Source organism: Vulpes vulpes, chromosome 3 (assembly GCF_048418805.1).
Source record: "Vulpes vulpes isolate BD-2025 chromosome 3, VulVul3, whole genome shotgun sequence".
Classification (NCBI taxonomy): Eukaryota; Metazoa; Chordata; class Mammalia; order Carnivora; family Canidae; genus Vulpes; species Vulpes vulpes.
Genome location: NC_132782.1, coordinates 41,394,682 through 41,414,280, shown reverse-complemented (window position 1 = coordinate 41,414,280; position 19,599 = coordinate 41,394,682). Strand labels below are relative to the sequence as shown.

Sequence of the window (19,599 nt, the reverse complement as noted above, 5' to 3'; positions counted from 1 at the left end):
TCCAACACTACTCCTCATTACTCATTTTGAATTCGCTGAAATCTAGTGTCTGGGGCATTTTAGAAATGGTCCCTATATGATGCAGCAAAGTTTAACTGTCAAAATAAGACAGATCTACTGAGGCCAAAATGGGCTTTGGCGTTACACATCAAAGATGCCACAGGATGAGACACCACGGACCAGAAGGCTGAACTTGAAGCAGTCCAGAATGCTGGGGTCTAAATACGGGGATGGAATGTGACAAAGGAAAGGCCATCAGCACCAGTGGCTCTCGTGAGGGACACCACTGCTGGCTGAGTCAGGGGTCACGGGTCACATGTGCGCTGCCTGGCCGGCTCTGTGCCGTGGGCACCCCCAGGCTCCCAGTGCCACTGAATGTACCAAATAACCTTGTGGGCGCTCTCCCACGAGTGTTCAGATGGACCTATTTCCAATTATATTTGGAGAAAATGAGCACTCAGGGTTTTCAAGTGGTCATGTAGCGTATATATATTTTTGAGCATTTCAATCACTTTTAAGCACCCATAACTCTTTTTGGAAATGCCATAATTTGTCTTGTTTACTCATGAGCAGATAAAAAGTCTAGAAAGTAAGCAACATGGGGATGGGATCTCCACATGAATTCTCCCAAACAAGAAGCCACGAACGCTTGTTCATAACCATCATTTTTCTGTCTTAGAAGGGTAATGCTATGGCACCAAGATTAAAAAAAAAAAAAAAAAAAAAAAAAAGGTGGGGATAGTGCAAATTTCCAAATGGCACACTCGACTTGGGTCCCATTCTCTGAGCTCAAGTCACAAGCGTGATAGGCTATACCTCTGAGCAGGGAGGGCCCTGGCAAGATGCACTCCCTCCCTAGGAGCAAAAGCTGATGGAAGGCAGGTGACACGGGATGGACGGGAGGGGGACCGTACCTCCCTGTGGTCTGCTGGGGCAGCTAGAAGACTCTGAGGCTCCGTTAAGATAAGGACGCATATGACATGGTGGTGCATGGTCTTCAGAGCATCCCACAAATGTCTCACGCGCATCACTTACAAACAACATGAAATGGGTTTGCACATATTGCCTTCCTCTCTTTCTCATTTTGCTGCAGTCTGGTGAGAACTGCATCTCTATTGCTAGTCCTTAAATGGTATTTGGGAACCACTTTTCTCCCTTTTCCAGGGAAGAACCGAGAATAATGGGAAAAGGTGGGAAGATCCAACAGCTGACCATCTCAGGAACTGCCTGAGGAAGGCAACACAGCCTGTGCCAGGGCCTCTGGGGATGGGGAGGGGAGTCCCCCAGGGAGGGGAAAGGCAGGCTGAGAGCACCCCTACATGGGAGGGTGCACAACCTCGAGCCTATACAAGAGCAAGAGAGGGTCAGAAAGTGAGGCTGAGACGCCAGACAGGAATTCAGAGCAGGGAACCAGAGAAGGAGAAGCAGGATCTGGGGCCCGGTGCAGGGAGAGTAAAGGGTTCTGGTGGGTTCAGCCCACATGAGGGACAAAGAGCAGTGGTCCTCATGTCGACCTGTCACCACTCTCTACCCCTTGTGTCTCTTTTTTCCCCTATCCTTGATCCCTCTCGGGTACAGGAGTGCTCTCTTCACCTTAATTGACATCATATGAAGGTAAAAAAGTAACCAGTAAATACTGATTAAAATTTTATGTTTACCCTTCTGCATTTTTAAAAAGAAGCCAAGGTGAACCTCCTCTCTTTTAATCCCTCCCAGATCCCTGGCATCTGACCCAATGAAACAGAATAATATTTGTCCAGACATCCTGTTACAAGAGAAGTCCAGACAAATACCTTTTTCTTGCCAAATGTCTTAATATTCAAGACTGCTAGTTTTTCTAACTCTCTCTTGTGACAACATAGCTCAGGCTCTTGATTGGGATGAACAGTAGGATGAGAACAGAGAAAGAACAGAAAGTCCAAACCAGTTAGAGTGCATGTGACTAGAGCTATGTGTCGCCAATGGCTGTAAAGAGCACCATCCTTTTCTATTTTTCCAGGAGAAGTGCAAATTTTAGCATTAGGTCTGCGAAGTGGACAACAAATACGGCAAAAATAAAAAAGCAGGGCTGGTCGGGGGAACTGTGCACACAAGTGTAGTGGCGCATGTATTCTGAGCGGGATCCCCAGGGGTGGTGGGGGGATTGGTCTAGGCTGCCACTGGTCCATCTATTCATGCAGTTCCCCTTCGGGCCAAAGCCCCACAAAGGCAAGAAGCCTGGCTGAGAAACCCCTCTGAACTAGAGTTTGAATTTAGTGGACCATTTACTGGGCTGGAGAGAGACGAAACATGGGGCGTTGGCCTCTTTCATAGCAGGTCCCCAGGTACGGAGCTTCGGTGATCCGTAGAGTAGAGCACTGTGACTCACCAGCCACAACCAACTGCACCCATCCATCGCTTGCACAGATGTGCCACCCCAATAGGTGCTCTATAAAACTAACTAACAATAATCTGCCAGAAGTTTCCAATGGAAAGGAAACCAAAATGAAATTTAAGAAATTCCACCCATGGGGCGCCTAGGTGGCACAGTCAATTAAAGCAGCTGACTCTGGATTGCGGCTCAGATCCTGATCTCAGGGTCGTGAGACTGAGGCCTGTGTCAGGCTCTGTGCTCAGCATGGAGTCTGCTTGAGATTCTCGCTCCTTCTCCCTCTGCTCCTTCTCCCCACTCCATGCTCATGCGCTGTCTCTAATAACATACATTAAATAAAATCTTTAAAAAAAAAAGAAATTCCAAAAAAACAAAACAAAACAAAACAAAACAAAAAAAAAAAAAAAGAAATTCCACCCAAATGCATTTTATTCAACTGAGCTCCTTACATATTTTTCCCTTTCTATATTGTTAAATTTCATGACATGAAATTCTTAGGAGGGAAGCAGCAAAATGTAGAGACTCTAACAATTTTTTTGGAGGGTGCCAAGTGTACCCTGATGGACACTGTGGGGCACCCCTGTGAGAGGGAACTACAGCAATGTCTACAGAGCAAGTTACAGGAGTTACACCAGACCCCCCCCACAATAGGCAAAGCTTTGCTCTTCTCTCTCTCTCTCTCTCTTTTTTTTTTTTTTTTTTTGCTCTTCTCTCTTTTATGAGGAATAGAAACAGGAGAAAATATTCTTACAAAGATCACACAGACCTAAGTCTACCATTCCTAGAAGGCCGAATATCTCTCTTAGTTCAAAATTTCTAGTGAGCACCAGAAGGAAGGAGTCTATGGCCCTGTTTTTGTTACCTCCTAACCAAATGTCTCTACTTCCACGGTCCATTTCCTCTTGAAAGCACCCTTTTCTCATCCTGCCTATGTTTTTCTGCAGGTGTCTACAGAGGCGTGTCAAAGCAATGCCGCCACTTAAGGTGAGTGCGATGCACCAAGCAGCCTGATCAGGGGACTGCGTTTGGCCTCCCTACCTCCTCTTCTCCCTCTTCCTGGTACTGCTCATCAACATTATCCTCCTGCTGGTCTGGGTTTCCTGCCATCTGTTGAAACAAAAAGGGGAAGCTCAGGTTACTGAACACTGGAGATGAGTTCTGCAATACGCTCAAAGAGAGGGCAGGCTTGCTGCCATAAAAAAATGTACTTTTGATGCATCGGTGGCCAGGAAATGATGACTAATCCTTCCCAACACAAAACCTAGGAGGTGTGTCACCCTCTCTCTCTGAGTGTGGGCCTAGCATTTCACACCATGGCTCAAAAACCAACCAAAGAGGCAAACCTTCCGTCAGTGTGTGTTCGGACTAACCCTGCATCCACCAAGCAGTTACTACTCAGATGCCCGGATTTAAACCCTCCGTAGTAGCATCTGCTTACCACTAAATGCTCCTCCATTTCTCCGTTCTCTTGCTTTTGACGGCTTTGCTTTGGCTCTTCATTTTCATCTGGCAAATTTTCTTCTCTCACTTGCTCAGCTTCCTCAAATTCATCTTCGCCTTGATTATTGGGGTCATCTGCTGGGTTTATATCCTCTACAGCTGCCCTCTGCAAAATTTTAATAAAAAGCAACCACTACTTCGACATCCAGGATCAAATTTAATGTCACTGGAAAGACCACACACTGGCGGAAAATGAAATCGTCCTTCACCAGACCATTCAGATCTATCCCTGCCAAGACTCGCAAGTACACATCCCACCGTTAGAAGAGAAAACCTCGGCTTTATTTGTCAGAGGCTGACGGAATCAGAACAAACCGTGTCTGCTGTCTGCAAGCGATTCCAAAACGGTCCCCCAAATTCGATCACGAGAAACGTGAGCATGACAAACAGACAACGGGAGAATTATAAATTAATTAATAAATTAATTAATAAATTAATAAAAGCTAAAAGACTAAGTAGGAGAAATCATTAAGATGAGGGATGGAGATGGGCAAACTGTAACTCCTTTCGTGAGTCTGTTGATTTTGATACAGGCACAAGCAATGTTTCACGTGTTAAGTGGGAGGACAGTAGGCAAAGAGCAAGGAGGCCCTGCCAGAAAGGACCCAAGGAAGCGGCTGTGCAGGAGACAAGGGGCTAAGCCAAATGCAAGCACTCAGTTTCTAGCACGGAACACATTTCTGTACAACACACACTACCATGAAAGAGAGACACTGCAGCAGCCAGGGACAGGAGGGAAAAAACAAACACACACACACACACACACACACACACACGCACACAAACGAGCTAACCCAGTCTTCAGCAACGTATCTTGAAAAACCTCTCCCCCTCCCGCCCTCCCGCACAGCAGCTCTCGGGTTTGCTGTTCCACAAATGCCCTTCACGGTATCAAGCTGAGAATCTTCTCTATTTTCCTCCACTCAAACTCCCAGAGCACCTTTCAGAATAATGCGTGTCCTCATAAAGATTCAGATTTTAAAGCCCGAGCTGGGCAGAAACGGTAACGCTTGCGGGAGCTTCTTGATCACTCCAGGGTCACCAACAGGACACTTAACCGAAGTGGCAAATGCTGCCCAGAGAGGAGGGCGCAGAGTAAGATTTGGTCTCCGTCGGTGCTCTCCGGACAACACGATTCTGCTCCAATCCAATTCACCTCGGAGCCTTGAACGTGGTCAAGAGCTCAGCGCACGGTCTCGCCGACTTATTGTGCGCACACCCCCCGGTTGTACACTTCATGCAAGTGCAGATGACACTCTTCTCGGGAATATAGAGTGACAAATCATCACCTTCACATGACGCCAATTACTCCACAATCTCTTGTTGTAAAGATTTCTTTTTGTGCATTATCGATAGTTCGTGTGAAAGCACGGGAAAAACGTAACACATTCTCTTCAGGAAGAAAAGTACCCAAAGCTTTTGCAAGGGCCCACAAAACGTACACACCGGGTCCAACCCTAACCAAGTAATAAATAAAGTTGAATAGGCAAGGTTGTTCCATCCAAATCAAACGGACAACCAGTTATAACTCAGTGAAGCCAGACAAAATTTTTTTTAATTATATAAAAAAATTGAAAATAGATGAGACAGAGAGACAATTAGACTAACACTTTCTAATTAAAAGAAGGAATGGGAGGAAGGCCACCAGTGTGTCCTCCAGAGCCTGTCAACTGCTGACGGGAGAGTCAAGGGTTATAGTCAAGTAGCCAAGGTACACGGCAGGCCCCAGAGGCCGGTGCCTGGAACAGGCGTCCTTTTGCTGCCCCTCCATCCCTCTCAGGCAGGCACACCTGCTCCCCTGTCGCTGTGACTACAGACTCTCGCCCTGTCACAGTCTCTAGCTGTGTCCTGCTCTCTGGAGCACCTGCTCTTTCCTGAGCGAACTGTCACAAGCGCGGCTCCAGTGACCACAGAAGGACTGTGCTTTGCCACAGCCTCGCACACGTAGAAAAGTCACCCGGGGACTTTGAGGTGGCTATCAGGAAGCTTTCCCAATGACTGTCACGGAGCCATACGGATCCCTCTTTCCATACAAACAAGACCCATATGACAGCATCGACTGAATTTCACAAGCACAGTGGTTGACTAACTAGCACAAGAGGACAATAAGTTGTAAAACGCATCGACACACATGCACGAGAACACACTCACTGGACACTTGCTTGCCTGGTTGGGGTCCTCTCCCAGGAAACACAAAAAACATTCCCCGTTAGTAGGTCTCTACCAACTTATATTCTAATTCTTCTACAGCCCCATGGTACCTGAGCAGTTTTGTGTTTTTTTTTTTTTTTTTTTTTTCCATTTCTCAAGCTACACGTCCTTACCGATGTTATTAATTAAAATGGTCCCTGCCTGCTGGGAGATGACAGTCACAGGACACACACAGTGCTCCAGCGCGCTGGTCAATGGGCCCCTAATGGTCAGCTTCCTTCCTCCGGTTCTCTAACTCCCACACTTGCTCTTTTTTTTTTTCTAATCTTTCAGAATGACTGCATATTTTGAGCCTCTCAATATTGCTTTTCTCAGTCTTACTTTTACTAATATAGAAGTTGGCAGAGGGAAACTCCTCCTACGTTTTCCCAGAACAACTTCTGGGCCGGTCTCCTCACACAAGCACCCTCGGTTTACAGTTAGCGACACTGCTTATGCCATCACACAAGCCACCTTCCTTCTGCGTTGACATAACAGACACATCTGCAGCTGGAGCTGGAGCCAGAGGCTTGGTGTCGGGCAAACCTTCGAGTTTCCTTCCCGCCTTGGGGGCTTCCAAGTGTGGTGACCAAGAGAGGGGACACTTACATCTGCCTCAGACTCCGGATCGGCTTCGTGGGGCCCGTGATCTTGAGGCTCACGTCCATTCTCTGGGTCGTCCTCTGCTTCATCTTGGTGATGGTTGTCCCTCTCATAGGCTAGCAAATCGAAGGGACTGACATCAGTGCAGGTGAACCGGACGGGACTGTGCCCCTTCACTCCCAGAAAAGCCCCCAGTGGGCTTTCCTCCAGACCACTTCACCCAATCTCTCCTCCAGAGAGGCTAGTTCACTGCAAGGCATACATCTCAGCTTTTCTGAATAAAACTATGTTCCCTTCCCCAGACTGTGTGTCTCAGGAGATAGCGTGGGTAAGCGATGCCATGCTTACCTTCTAAAACAAATATTTATGAGGGCAGCTGCATCCCCCCCTCCTTGTGATGCAAAAAAACGATAACCAGAACTTCCTCACTACAGGAAAGCCCAGGCCACTGGACGCTGCTGCTATTATCAGCTGATTTGGGGTACCATGAGAGGAAGCAGCAGGGTACCAGAAGAAGATGGTAACGTCTCAGGAGACGAAAGAAAGAACAACCCCATCTGTGGACCTCAAAGCCAATCTAGCCCATCCTGTGTGGTCCGACATGGCAACGATGACGGCGGCCACCACACAGATGCATCTCGCACACACATTTACTTGCTGCTTAAAGCAAAACGTAATTTCCATAAAGGAAATTTAGGTAAGAGCGTACAAAGCGAAGAACAAACAACTTTTTAAGTAAGTTGTGAGAGGAAAGGTTAAGTATATAGAGAGTATTTAGCTTACAGAAAATAGGGATGCAAGGTAGCTTACCATCAGGTTTCAAGTGCACCAAGGGATTCATTAAATAAATAAGAGAGCAAACTGTTCTCTCGTCTTACTGATAATGGAACAAAAAAGCTTAAAGTGCTGTACAGGGGGACATAAGGAAAATGATTTCTTGACTATAAGGGCTATAAAATATCAGAAGAGGCTATGCAGAGAGTTTGGGTAATCACCTTCTTTTAGGCTTTTTTAAAAAAAAGGATACCTGTCTGAGTGTTCGAGTTGCCAGAGAGGCTACTTTCTAGTTGTTACCCAGCAAGTGATATTTGATAAATTACACAGGAGCCGCTCACCACCAGCGAAAGCTACTATTGCCTTAATTTGAAAAACTTTTAAAGGCAATGATCCAAAGGCTTTCAAGGTAAGGTGAAAATGGAGCCATTTCCCAGAGTACAGCAGCCCGGGGATAATGTGTCAGAAATAACAGTTCCGTATACAAAAAGCCTAAACGACAGGAAAAACATCAAGAAGGAAATACATGATCTCGAATAGTCTGGGCCACCAACGAGCACCGTGCCGGAGGACTGGCAAACGCCTAACACCGACAACAAAAAAAGACACGCAGCACACAGGCCTCCCTTGTGTGTACTCACACGTGCCCACGGCACTGAGTTGATAATCTGTATTACCAAGTCATCCAATTAACATATGCATCATCTAAGAAGTCTCACCACCTCCTTCCTCTTCTTGGATGCCCTGGTCCTCCGCGCCCTGGACGATATCATGATCCATGGCATTGTAGCGAGCTTGCTGCCTGTAACGGCACGAACATTATCAGTCCAGTGACAAATTAAGTAGCACGACTGGCCATAAGTCAGTTATATTTAAAGGTAGTAATAAACGCATTTTTCCACGTTTTCTTAAAGAGTCAGATTTTTTTTTCTTTTTTTTTTTTTTTACACCTTTTGCTATCAGGCTTCGTAAGGATTCCAGATACGATTTCAAAGGATGCCTTGAAAGAGAGAAGACACCTTTGAAGTGATGGAGTAAAATACAGTCATCACCAAACCTGCTAGGTAATTTTGAGAGCTACACTAAGCTTAGAGACCTAACATTTTTAATCGGGGGGGGGGGGGGGCATTTATTTAAAAATGTTTAAGAAACATTTATTTTAAAAATTAAACATCTGGACGTTTAACTTTCAAGTTGTCGTCCTGCCCCAGCCAGGGGAGCCCCTCAGGCTCACAGGTAACACACACACAAAGCTACTGCCATCTGCTGATGGGATCAAGGCAGGGGGTGTGTGCCGGGAAGGGTGGGGCTCAGATCATGATCCCAGGGTCCCGGGTTCGAGTCCCCCGTGTTGGGCTCCCAGCTCAGGGCGGAGTCTGCGTGCAGAGTCCGCTTCTCCCCCTCCCCTGTCCCTCCTGTGTCCCCTCTCCCGCTCACTCTGTCTCTCTATTAATAAGATCTTCAGAAATTAAAAATAAGTAAGAAGGACACGGGGCGGGGCTGGCCGCCACGTCGTGGCCAGGAGGCTACCGGAGCTGCTCGGGGGGCCGCGGCCGCCCGTCCTCGGGGCCCGCCTGCCTCTGCCGGGCCGCCCCGGCCAGGAGCTGCTGCTGCCGCTGCCTCCACGCGTGGCCCTGCAGCCTCTGCTGGCGCCCGGCCTCCTGCTGCTCCCTCGGCCGCTGCTCCAGCTGCTCCTCGGACGCCGGTCGGAGTCTGGTGGCCGGCCCGGCCGAAGGACGCACCTGGGGGACAACGAGCTGGAGCTGAGCAAGGCATCGGGACCTCTGGGGCGCCTCCTCCTCGTTTCTCACGACAGGCTCAGGAGGCAGGGCCGGCGGAGCGAACCCCTGGAGTCAGGTGAGTAGATGCAAAGGCCCCGGGCGCCTGCCTCCCACCCTCGATCGCCCGGAGTGGCCGGCGCCCCGGCAGGTGTTCGGTGTGCTCCCTCCCACGAGGAAGGGGACACAGCCGAAGAACGCCGTTTTGGACCGTAATTAAGTGTTATGTTCGCAAGGCTCTGCTGTAAGCGGGCGCTGGGGGACCTCACGTTAACTGGGGCAGTGTTTCCAGGAAGAGCTGAAGATGCAAGGATGCCAATTAATACTAGGAGTGCAAAACCAAGCTCAGGCTACCCTGAGCCAAGAAAGAAGAAAAGAAAAAAGATAAAAGAGAAAAGAAAAATGAAAAATGAAAGAAGAAAAGATAAAAGGAAAAGAAAAGAAAAGAAAAAAAGAAAGCCAATTTCAGATATTTGTGGAGAGACAAAGACCAAATTCTTCAGGACGCCAGAGTGGTGGGTGGCTTAGCACTTGAGCATCTGCCTTCAGCTCAAGGCGTGATCCTGGGGTCCTGGATCGAGTCCCACATCGGGCTCCCTGCATGGAGCCTGCTTCACCCTCTGCCTGTGTGTCTCTCTCTCTCTCTCTCTCTCTCTCTGTGTCTCATGAATAAATAAAATCTTAAAAAAAAAAAGAAAAAGTCTTCAAAGAAAAAGAGAATGCATGAGAACAAAGTACCTTCCAATGAAAGGAAGAACTGATGCAGGAATCCTTAAACTCTGCTCCCCACTGGGCTACTCACCACCCTCTCCTGCCCACCGTCTCTCCCAACCAACACAAGCACAAGCAATTTTCACCAAAGGAAAGAAGGTGCAGGGGTGAGGGAAATCAAACCGACGGGGGAATTACTTTTGAAGAAAGCTATGAGGGACACAAGGCTGGGAGAGGCTTCTCCATGCGAAGTGCGCAACAATGTGGAAGTACAACAGAGGCCTTTGCATCTACTCAGCCCAGAGCCTCAACCAGCTTGAAGTCTTAGAGTCTGAGGCCACACAAAGCTTCAGAGTCATAAATAAAAGGTGATCAGCATCTATGGAAAGGCCAAGTAGCCCACTGCTAGGTATCGGCTTAGAGACAGCAGAAGAGAGACAGCCCTCTGCGTTCAGTGTTGCTTCAAGTTCTTTTAAAGTATGATGTCTCATAAAAATGGATTTTCTAAAGGGAAAAAGCCTTACTTCTGTGAGAGGGCAGGCTCTGTAGGGGGAGCCGGAGCAGGGACTGGTTAAACATACTCACCCAGTGGGGCATTCTTAAGTGATTCTAAGATCAGCCTTTTGACAACTTAATAACCACCTTGAAGATGAATGTGCAAAAGCCAACCTACCATTTGATAGTAAATGAACAGGGAGAGGGAGGCTTTTGAGTCTAGAAAATGAGACCCTTCTCGGCCTCAAGATGCCCGTGGGACTTGAGCACATTCTGGGAAGTGCCCAGTCAGGCGCTCATGCCTCCTCCTACTGCTCAAGGAAGGGAGCGTGATGCTCCCTTGTGATGTGCTGCTCGCAAAGAAAATACACACACCAACAGGAGCCTTCTCCTCCCACCGGGCATCTTCCTGAGCCATGTGAGCAGCTAAGCCACGAACATTACAATAGAAAGCTTAAGCATGTGCATTCAACGTTTAGTGAAGTCCCTCAAATTTTATTTGGGAGACTGTCAGATATGGGGAGGCTTTTTCAGTGCTTACAAGCAAAGCCACGTTCCCTATCCCAGCCGACAAAACATCATCCTGGTGGACAGGAAGTGGATGACCTCTTACCTCAGCCGGAGCGTGACCCCCTAGAAGGTTGGCTTCTTCTCTGGTTTCATGCTGTTCCTTCCATTCCCGATGCTGTTCCTTCCATTCCCGATCCTGCTCCTCTGGAGATGGATCATGTTCCTCCTCCAGATGCTCAGCCTGCCCAACCTGCTCCATCGCTTCCTCTTCCAGGGCCTTTCTGTGCTCCTCTTCCACCTGCCGCTCCTCGGGTTCTCGGGGTTCCGCGTCGTGCTGGTTCAGATCTGCTGGAGCCTGAAAGTCTGCCTCCTTCTGGGTGGGAGGGTAAAGTTTTGATTCTTCTGTTCTCCTGGGAACTGTTTCATGTGTCTGCCACGCATCACTATTTCGAGACACCTAGGCCAAGCACATCACTGGAAATGACATTCTTCCATTTCGAAAACAGTGACATAATCTCTATGGGGTTACAACATAAGCAAAGCCCTGGCGTCCAGAAGTAGAGAGCAGAGCCCTCACTGAAAAGTATGGCTGCAGTGGAGTCACTTAACGCTTCTCACTATGTAATCTCACTTATAAAAGAGAGAGAACATAAGCAAAATTTCATCTCAGAAACAATACGGTTAAGTAGCTCAAAAGTAAAGTCTGCACCTGACCACATCTCAGCAGACCCTTCCCTCAAAAGCAATCTAACTCCTGTTTCTCCTTTAAAACAAAAGGGAAAAAAATCCCTCAGCCTTCAAGTAATGCAGTGTCTATGTCACCTACTTCAATGTAAATTCTGTTTTCAATAAGGATTTGAAAAAGTGGGACACCTGGCTGGCTCATTGGAAGAGGGTGCGACTCCTGACCTCAGGGTTGTGAGTTCGAGCCCCATGGAGGTGTGTAAAGATTACTTAAATGAATAAAACTTTAAAAAAAATTATAATTTGAAAAGAGAAGGACAAGATCAAGTTGAAGATGAACTGGGTTTATTTTTTATTAACTAATAAAAAGAAAAAAAGAATGCCATTACTAATAGATGCCCACGGTAGCTGCAAATAGTGCTCATTAAACCAAATATAAGAAAATATTTTTTTATGTACTAAATAGCATTTCCTCGTAAATCAGAGGAAATATTTTGTATTTTGTATTGCTAACACAGAAAAGTCAACATAAAAAAAGCATATCTTTTTACAGAGAACTCTTCTTCTAAAATTGGTTGATTTAAATGGATTTTCCTGGATTTAAAGTTTCAGAGATTTCCACGTGATCTTCATTACTTAGAAAAGAGGGGCAAAGAAGAGATGATACAATATCATAAGAAAATATATCACTCCTCCCCTCGTCCAATCTTCTTTGGTCAGACTGTTCTTCCAAATTGAAATAAATGTGAAGTCCTCTTCTTAAATTAGCAGAACTATAACTGAGAAACTGGATTGATTGAATGAATGAATGAATGAATGAATGAGTGAAATGAATGGAGGAAGAAAGCCCTCTCTCAGACATCTGAGGACAACTTCTGGAGATATGTCTTACCAATATCCTCACATACCTGGCACGTTTGACCTAATACTGTCCTGGCTTTATACAAAATATTTCTCTAAGGGGCCCTAAGTGCTTTCAGATACGTGCCAATTATCTCCAAGCCATTCCCATGAGAAAGGTGACAGCAGAGAACTACCAACCCCACCTCCCAGATGAAAAAACTGAAGGTCTGAGGCATTAAAAGATAAATTAATCCAGTAAACTGGTAGTGAGACCAGGAGAGAGAACAGAACCAATTCCCAGGCCAGGGATCTGGTCATATCTTCTTAATAGTAGCAAACAAGGGTCCAGAAGGACACAGAAGGCCCCGTCTGTAAAGGAATGAAGGCTTCCATGAGGTCCTCTCACAGCAACTGAATGATTCCCATAAGATGGTAACTCAGGACACAGCTCTCAAACATTCACTGTTAAAAACAACTTCCTCGGGGAGACACATAGTCATATTTGCCATTTTTATTATGCATGTGATTAAAACAACAATATGTGAGAATTAAAGATAAGGATGACCCTACTTTGGATGTCCCTCTTATAAGATAGTCTTCGGCAAGCCTCAATTTTTATGAAAAGCAGAAATTAAAAAAAAAAAAAAAAGGTGGATTAACAGACTAGCACTCATACCTTTGATAGCTTTATAAAGACCTCTTAAATACAACGCTTGGCTTGTTCTGTGTGGACCTAGCACTGCATCAAGTTCAACTGTATCAGCAACTTCAACACTTGAGTGGGCTGTCAACACCCTCATGATCATTCAGTCTTCTCACTCCACCCCCCCAAAAAGCCAAACGACAAGAACAACAACAAAAAGAGGTTTAAAAAAAGCTTCAGACACAACAGCTCCTTCAAACCAATAAACCCACCTGAATAAACAAAGCCAGTAAAGTCCTTCCCAGAAAACACTATAGCAGTTCTCAAAGCGTCCTCCCCAGACCAGCTGAATCAGTCACAAATGCAAATCGTCAGGCCTCATCCCAAAATAACTGAACTGGAAATTCTGGGCTAGGGCCCAACTATCTGCGTTAAAACAGCTCTGCTGGGGGCTCCGATATACGTGCAAATTTGAGAACCACTGTTGCACAGGAAGAGGTGGCAATATATAGAGCCGTTCACCTGGTGACAGCATGACGGGGAAGTGACCCGACCGTGGAAGAGCAGTTGGCGCCTCTTACCTCCCGTGGCTCTCCGGCTGTGTTCTCCCTGGCTGTGTTGTCGCCTTGTGGAGAATGTGTCACCTGGGTCACATTCGGCTGCTCTGCTTGTTCTGGCTTTCGAAGGCTTGGAATCCGATTCAGAGTATCTTTCAACTGTTTATACTCTGCAACTTGCGTCTGTGCATACATTGCACAATCGGATGCCAATTGTACAATGTGAGGAGGGAAAGAGACATGATCGTTCATGGATGGACATTAGGGTTCACTGGAAGCCTAGGCTAAGATATTTTACCTACATACAAATTAGGAAAAATATGCAGATTATTTCCATGCATTAGCTATTCTTACTTGGACATGCTTACCCATTTTTAAGCACATGCAAATGAGAATTAGACATCAAGGGAACAGAGAAAAAATATCTAAGACAGATGTTAGTTTCTCATGCTATGTTAAACAGTCAGAATTCTTATAAATAACTTTGTGGTATAAATACCATTATTCACAAGGCAGTTTGCAACCAGTGTTATAGCATTAAAAAAAAATCTGTTTAAAAATTCACACAATTATATAAATACAAGCGCAGATATCTTTTACCAAATTGGTCTGAGTAATGTTTTTCAGTGAAAAGGAATCCGAAGTTTAAAATAAGTAAATATATACATAAATCGGTCAGGCCACCCCCTTACTCCCCACCCCCTCCATCAACCTGTGCTCAAATAGGGTCCCTCCCTCTCCAGAAGGCTTCTGGTATTGTGCTCTGCAGATTTAGGGAGGCAACAGCGTAGGCATGAAATGAGCCTAGATTTTTATCCCTCATTGTGAACCTTCCCTCTTCTAAGGTGATAAAGGTACTCATGTAAGTATTAAATACAATATACTCATACGGGCGTATCTGTGTATATGTGGTGCAGTGTGTATGTGTGTGTGCGTGCACAATATTTTTCATACGAGGAGCTAGAAAGGCTGGGGAAAAAAATCAAATACCTTAACTAAGAAAATCAATAGACACTGCTCATACTTAGCTCATCATATGCACCAACACTGTTGTCCTAAAACAGAGATTCTGTGTGTGTAAACACACACCTACATAGACACACACAAAAACCACAGAACTCTTTTCTGGACAAGTTTCCCAGACAGTGCGCACAACAGAGCAGCTGAGTGGAGGCTGGAATCCAGCTGGCGCTCCCGCTGCCCCAGCCGTGCACCCTGGCATAGCGAGTGCTCTTCCACCCTGACGAAGAGGGGCCTTTTTTAATTCTTTTTCCAACTCACACAAAGGTGAAGAAGTTTTCTTATGAAATCTGTCTCAGGGGAGCGCTTCCTTATAATTCGTACAAAGGAATGCCACATGGCTAACAGTGAGTGGCCCTTATCCCAGAGATCTATCGAAAAACTTGCATACCAACTTTGGAGGTCAAAGGCAATCTTAAAAAAAAGACATCTGTCCACATAGTGATACTTTTAGTAAATATTTCTTCTTTCTCCTCCTCCGAGATACATATTTGAAAGCAGTTATGCCGCAGCTCTCAAACATTAGTGTGCATTGAGAATCATGAAGGATCGTGTTAAAAATGCAATCTCTGGGGCCCCCATCCTAGGAACTATGACTCGGTAGGTCTGGGACAAGGCCCAGCTAACTGTGATGCAGGGAAGTCTCCAAAAACACCAGCTTATGAGTTACCCGTGACCGTGATGTCAAGAGGACCTAAGCTCTAACCTCAGTTCTGGTCGCTGATCTTAGGCCAGCTATTTTCCCTTTGACTTCCTTGCATTTGGTTATAAAAAAGGGCACAATGTTACAAAGTAGACTGCGAACATTAAATAAAATCCTGTATGAAAAGTTCTTATGATGATCCCAGACACACTATAAACTCAAATTCTATTTTGTACTTGCTTTCCCCCACTCGGCTACATTTAAAAATTGGGCTGTTGCTTAGTCTGATATTTGTGGCCATCACAGCACACAGAATATTCAAATCGGTTTGTCACAATGTTTGCATGAAAAACAGCCTCAAATAAAGTAATACTCGGTAAAAATTGTATAAAGAAGGTTTTAAGTGAAACAATCTCCTAAAGTCCATTTAATTTGTACACGTGTAAAATAATACCACTCAGCTATAGCTTCATAGGGAAATATTATATCCAATGACTACCTTGAAAACAAGTCCCACAAACACAAGATGCTACAGCCTGTGAGATGGGTCAGGGCCCAGCATGTTATGCTTTTCATAATTTTATAAAGACAAAAAATAATACATGGTCTCCTGATTAAGGACAGATAGTTGGTTTTCCTCTTAATTCTTTCCACAGAAGAAAAGTACAAACCCAGTGGCTAAGCTAGCCATTCCTATTTACTTGCATCTCCTAGAAAGCTGTAAAACACAGTATGGTATTGCTTTCATAAGCTCTCCGACACCCGTATTCGTGCGCTTGCACATTCAGTGCATAAGCACGGAGGGCCTGCTCTGTGCCAGGGGCTATTCTAGGCTTTGAACAAACAGAATTTATGACTCCTGTTTTTCCTTCTCCATTGACATGAGGTCTCTTATTTTCCATAATTTGGCCAAGAACACCTAAGGCTGGTCGTAAAAGGAGCATGCGTAGGCTGGAATATGGGAGCAAAGGAGGGGGGAATGGAAGAAAAAGTCTGACAGTCATGTAGTTGGGAGCTAGCATCATAAAATCCTGTAGATCCTAGAAGAAGAGTCACCACAGGTCAGAGAGTGGCAAAAGACCATACAGATGGGACCATCTCTGGGATTTAAACAAGCATTAGCCCATTGCGTGTAGGGCAGAAGTGGTCACAGGTACCACACTACCGGTGCAAAACCTCATCAAAGGCTGATTTCATATTCTCTTGATTGAATTTCGAAAGCATGCATGATCCTCAGGATCAGGAGAGCCGTGTGTCCGAAGGAACTCACTCAAGATTGGCTTGTCAGAGACCACATGCATAAAGGAATTCGGAAATGTTAAGCAGATTGTGACAAGAACCCACAGAGGCTGCTACCCTTCTAACCTGTGCAGCCGCTAGTGCACTCTTGTGGTCTTCCAAAGTCACTACAAGCTGTTCATGCTCCGAGAGTAAATTCTTATGCTGTTGCTACACAAAAAAGAATGTTACATGTTGAGATTTAGCATTCCCAGACAGATTCTTCTTCCGCTGCTGACAGTGGTACGAACACCCAAAGGCAGCTTGCTTGTCTGCTTGTCTGCTGTTCTGGTGACACTTGCTACGTTTAAGAAATCGTCGGAGAGAGAGGACGATAGTAATGTAGCATGCCGAAACCTAGAATGCGCTACACCTAAGTATCACAATCCTTTACCATGAGGTCAAAACCAAAGGAATGAATATTTCATTATTAATAAGCCTTGGCAGATAAAATGCTTATTACAAGGCAACCACCTAGCCAAAGAATCGTTTCGCTACTCATGAAAACGTTTGGATTTTTCAGACCATCTTTTAGCTTACAGGGCAGCAGTGGTCAAAGTACTGGGCACATTCTAGTTTATGCAAAGCCCAGAATAACAGTGTGGATTTGTAACGCAGGTCACTTAGGGGCTGACTGGTCAAGCCATTCTACAGAGTAAAGCAGGCCAATGCCAAGCAGTCAAACGCTCCGTCTTGTTTTACCTTGACGTCTTGAAGCTGTGTGTGCATGTCTTGGTGCGCTTTCCTTAGTTGTCTGTTTTCTTCTCTCAAATTGTACACGGTTTCTATTTGCGGAAAAAAAAAAAAATCATGCATAAAGCCTTAGGATTTTTTTTTTTTTTTTGGCTTTGGATCCCATTATTTTCATATCTAAAACTTCACACAACTATTTTTAGGATTTGTTTTGAACTCTGATGCCGAATCAACGACAACTGTATCACTTTGGGATGTGGCATGGATTCAGCTTGATATTCCAATACAATCTGGTTCGGGAATTTAAATACTTTTAAGGAAGCTACACAGTGTGGAAGTTAAGGATTTCTAATTAGTCAGGAGTTGAAAATGAAGGATTTCTGTCAATAAGCAGGTCCTCAGGAACAAAGTGTAAAGGGCATGGACGCTATAAGATTTGAGTCTCTCCACAAATTAAAAAGAAAGTTATCAAAGAGTACAAATCCTTTTTCTCACAGAACCAATAATCTCCACAGACCCCAAAACGTATTTCAATTACAAAGGCAACTCAAGAAATGAAGAAACAGAGAGAAACCCCACTTACCTGTTTAAAAATTCTAAGTATATTTTCTTTCTCTTACTACTGACTTCCTGCCTGATGCAAAATCCCCCTCCAACAGCGACAGGACAGTTTTTTCCAGGGCAACAATGTGAGACTATAGCTGTCCAAGGGAAGTCCTATAATCTCTCCCATCTCAAGCCCACTGCTCAAGGAACAGCCTCAGTGACGTAAAGACGCCAGGCCTACTTCTCTTACCCTCTTGGTGATTTTCTCACTTTTGCTGTTTCTGGACACTGGATGTTATAAACTGGCAGCCCCAGGGCTGAATCCAACTTTTTTTTTTTTTTTTTTTGGCCCTTGCAGTCTTGCAGTGTTGGCCTATGCAGAGTGTTCCACATTTGAACCATTTAGAAATCAAGGATCTGGGTCTACTAAGATCTGGCAACACGAGGCCAATTCTCACGTGACAATACTCAGCAGAGGTTGAATGGTGGCAGGGAACATTCTAATTCATTTTGCAATGGGAGACACCTCCGAAAGTGAAGGGGGATGGGACAGGAGGTCTGAGTCTACACTGTGCTGAGCAAACAATCCCTGAGTGGATGTCACCCCCTGCAGACAAAATCCTAATCCTCCAGCGTGGCACTCAGCACTGAGAAAAGTTTCCACCACCATCTCTTACCATATTTTCTGCCCACTTTTACTCCCTTAGGGTCCCTGCCTCACCCCTGAGCTCTGGATTGCTGACTGGGTGTAGGGGAGAGATCAAGAACAGGTAGGAAAGGTTTCGACTCGAAGGTCAAAATACCACTGGGAATCAAGGGGGAATACCATGGGGACTGTCAGCGTGCTGTTGGCTGGATGAGGCTTTAGGACACACACAGACACACACACCCACACACAGGTGCACTCAATACCCAAACTGTTAGCTTCTAAAGGAGTTTTCCATCATAAACTCAAAGGTGGTTGCTTCTGTGCCTTAAATGTATTGCCCTTGAGTAAATTCTTTAACTTTATGAAGGTTTCAATTTCCTCATCTGTTAAATTAGGCTAAACACAATGCCCAGCTTACAGGTTGTTATGAGAATTAAATAAAATAACCACACGAAGAGTTTCACCTGGTCCTGGCACATGGTAAACATTAGCTGAGTGTCAGCTATTATTATAACAGGGAAGGAAAAGAATAATTATCTAAGCTTATAGGCTACTGGCTCATCTCCCTAGGGAGTCTAAACTCTCTCCTGGCATCACAATGAACTTTACCAGAGACTACCTGGATTATACGCCTGAGTTGCCACTACCGACCTGCCTCCATCACAATATGCTTTAACTTACTGTCCGCAGCTTTTATCAAAGGATCATAATTGAACGGAAGTGCTGATGGAGGAACTGCTCATAAAAGTGCCATCAAAGGCATTGTCACACCCTATTGTTTAAGGCCTCTCAGAGAATTCTCCCAAAAACTAACTGATACTGGGAATACTGTTCTCTCTCCCCCCTTCTCTCTCTCTCTCTCTCTGTTTCTCCCTCCCTTACCCCACCCACAGGTAGGTACACTCTCTTTCTGATAAGAGGCCCATAACTTACTGCATTTCCCTTTCTGTCCTGGCTGCCAGGAAATTTAGGCCAGGTTACGAGGCTTAAATTCTCTTAGTACGCAGAACTCACGTACAGGTGTCCTCCTCTTTTCCACGGTTCTGATTTATAACTTCTACATATAATTTGTTAAAATTTTACTCTAAATGCCCTTTGTTTCAAAGAAAAT

General features: G+C 45.3%; 1 protein-coding gene across 6 annotated transcripts in view; it reads right to left on the bottom strand.

Annotated features, from left to right (window-relative positions):
- Positions 1 to 19,599, bottom strand: part of GOLIM4 (golgi integral membrane protein 4) — a 76,918-nt gene that overhangs the window by 6,376 nt on the left and 50,943 nt on the right. For 2 of the 6 annotated variants that reach the window (XM_026007715.2, XM_072752294.1), the window contains exons 6-14: positions 17,303 to 17,385; positions 16,688 to 16,771; positions 13,684 to 13,842; positions 11,036 to 11,389; positions 8,969 to 9,180; positions 8,158 to 8,240; positions 6,671 to 6,780; positions 3,810 to 3,977; positions 3,410 to 3,478 (exon numbers count right to left, since the gene is read on the bottom strand). In XM_026007715.2, coding sequence (XP_025863500.1) covers positions 3,410 to 3,478; positions 3,810 to 3,977; positions 6,671 to 6,780; positions 8,158 to 8,240; positions 8,969 to 9,180; positions 11,036 to 11,389; positions 13,684 to 13,842; positions 16,688 to 16,771; positions 17,303 to 17,385 — 1,322 coding nt within the window. The remainder of the gene's footprint in view (positions 1 to 3,409; positions 3,479 to 3,809; positions 3,978 to 6,670; positions 6,781 to 8,157; positions 8,241 to 8,968; positions 9,181 to 11,035; positions 11,390 to 13,683; positions 13,843 to 16,687; positions 16,772 to 17,302; positions 17,386 to 19,599) is intronic. The other 4 variants (XM_026007716.2, XM_072752293.1, XM_026007718.2 and 1 more) reach the window with 4 other exon arrangements.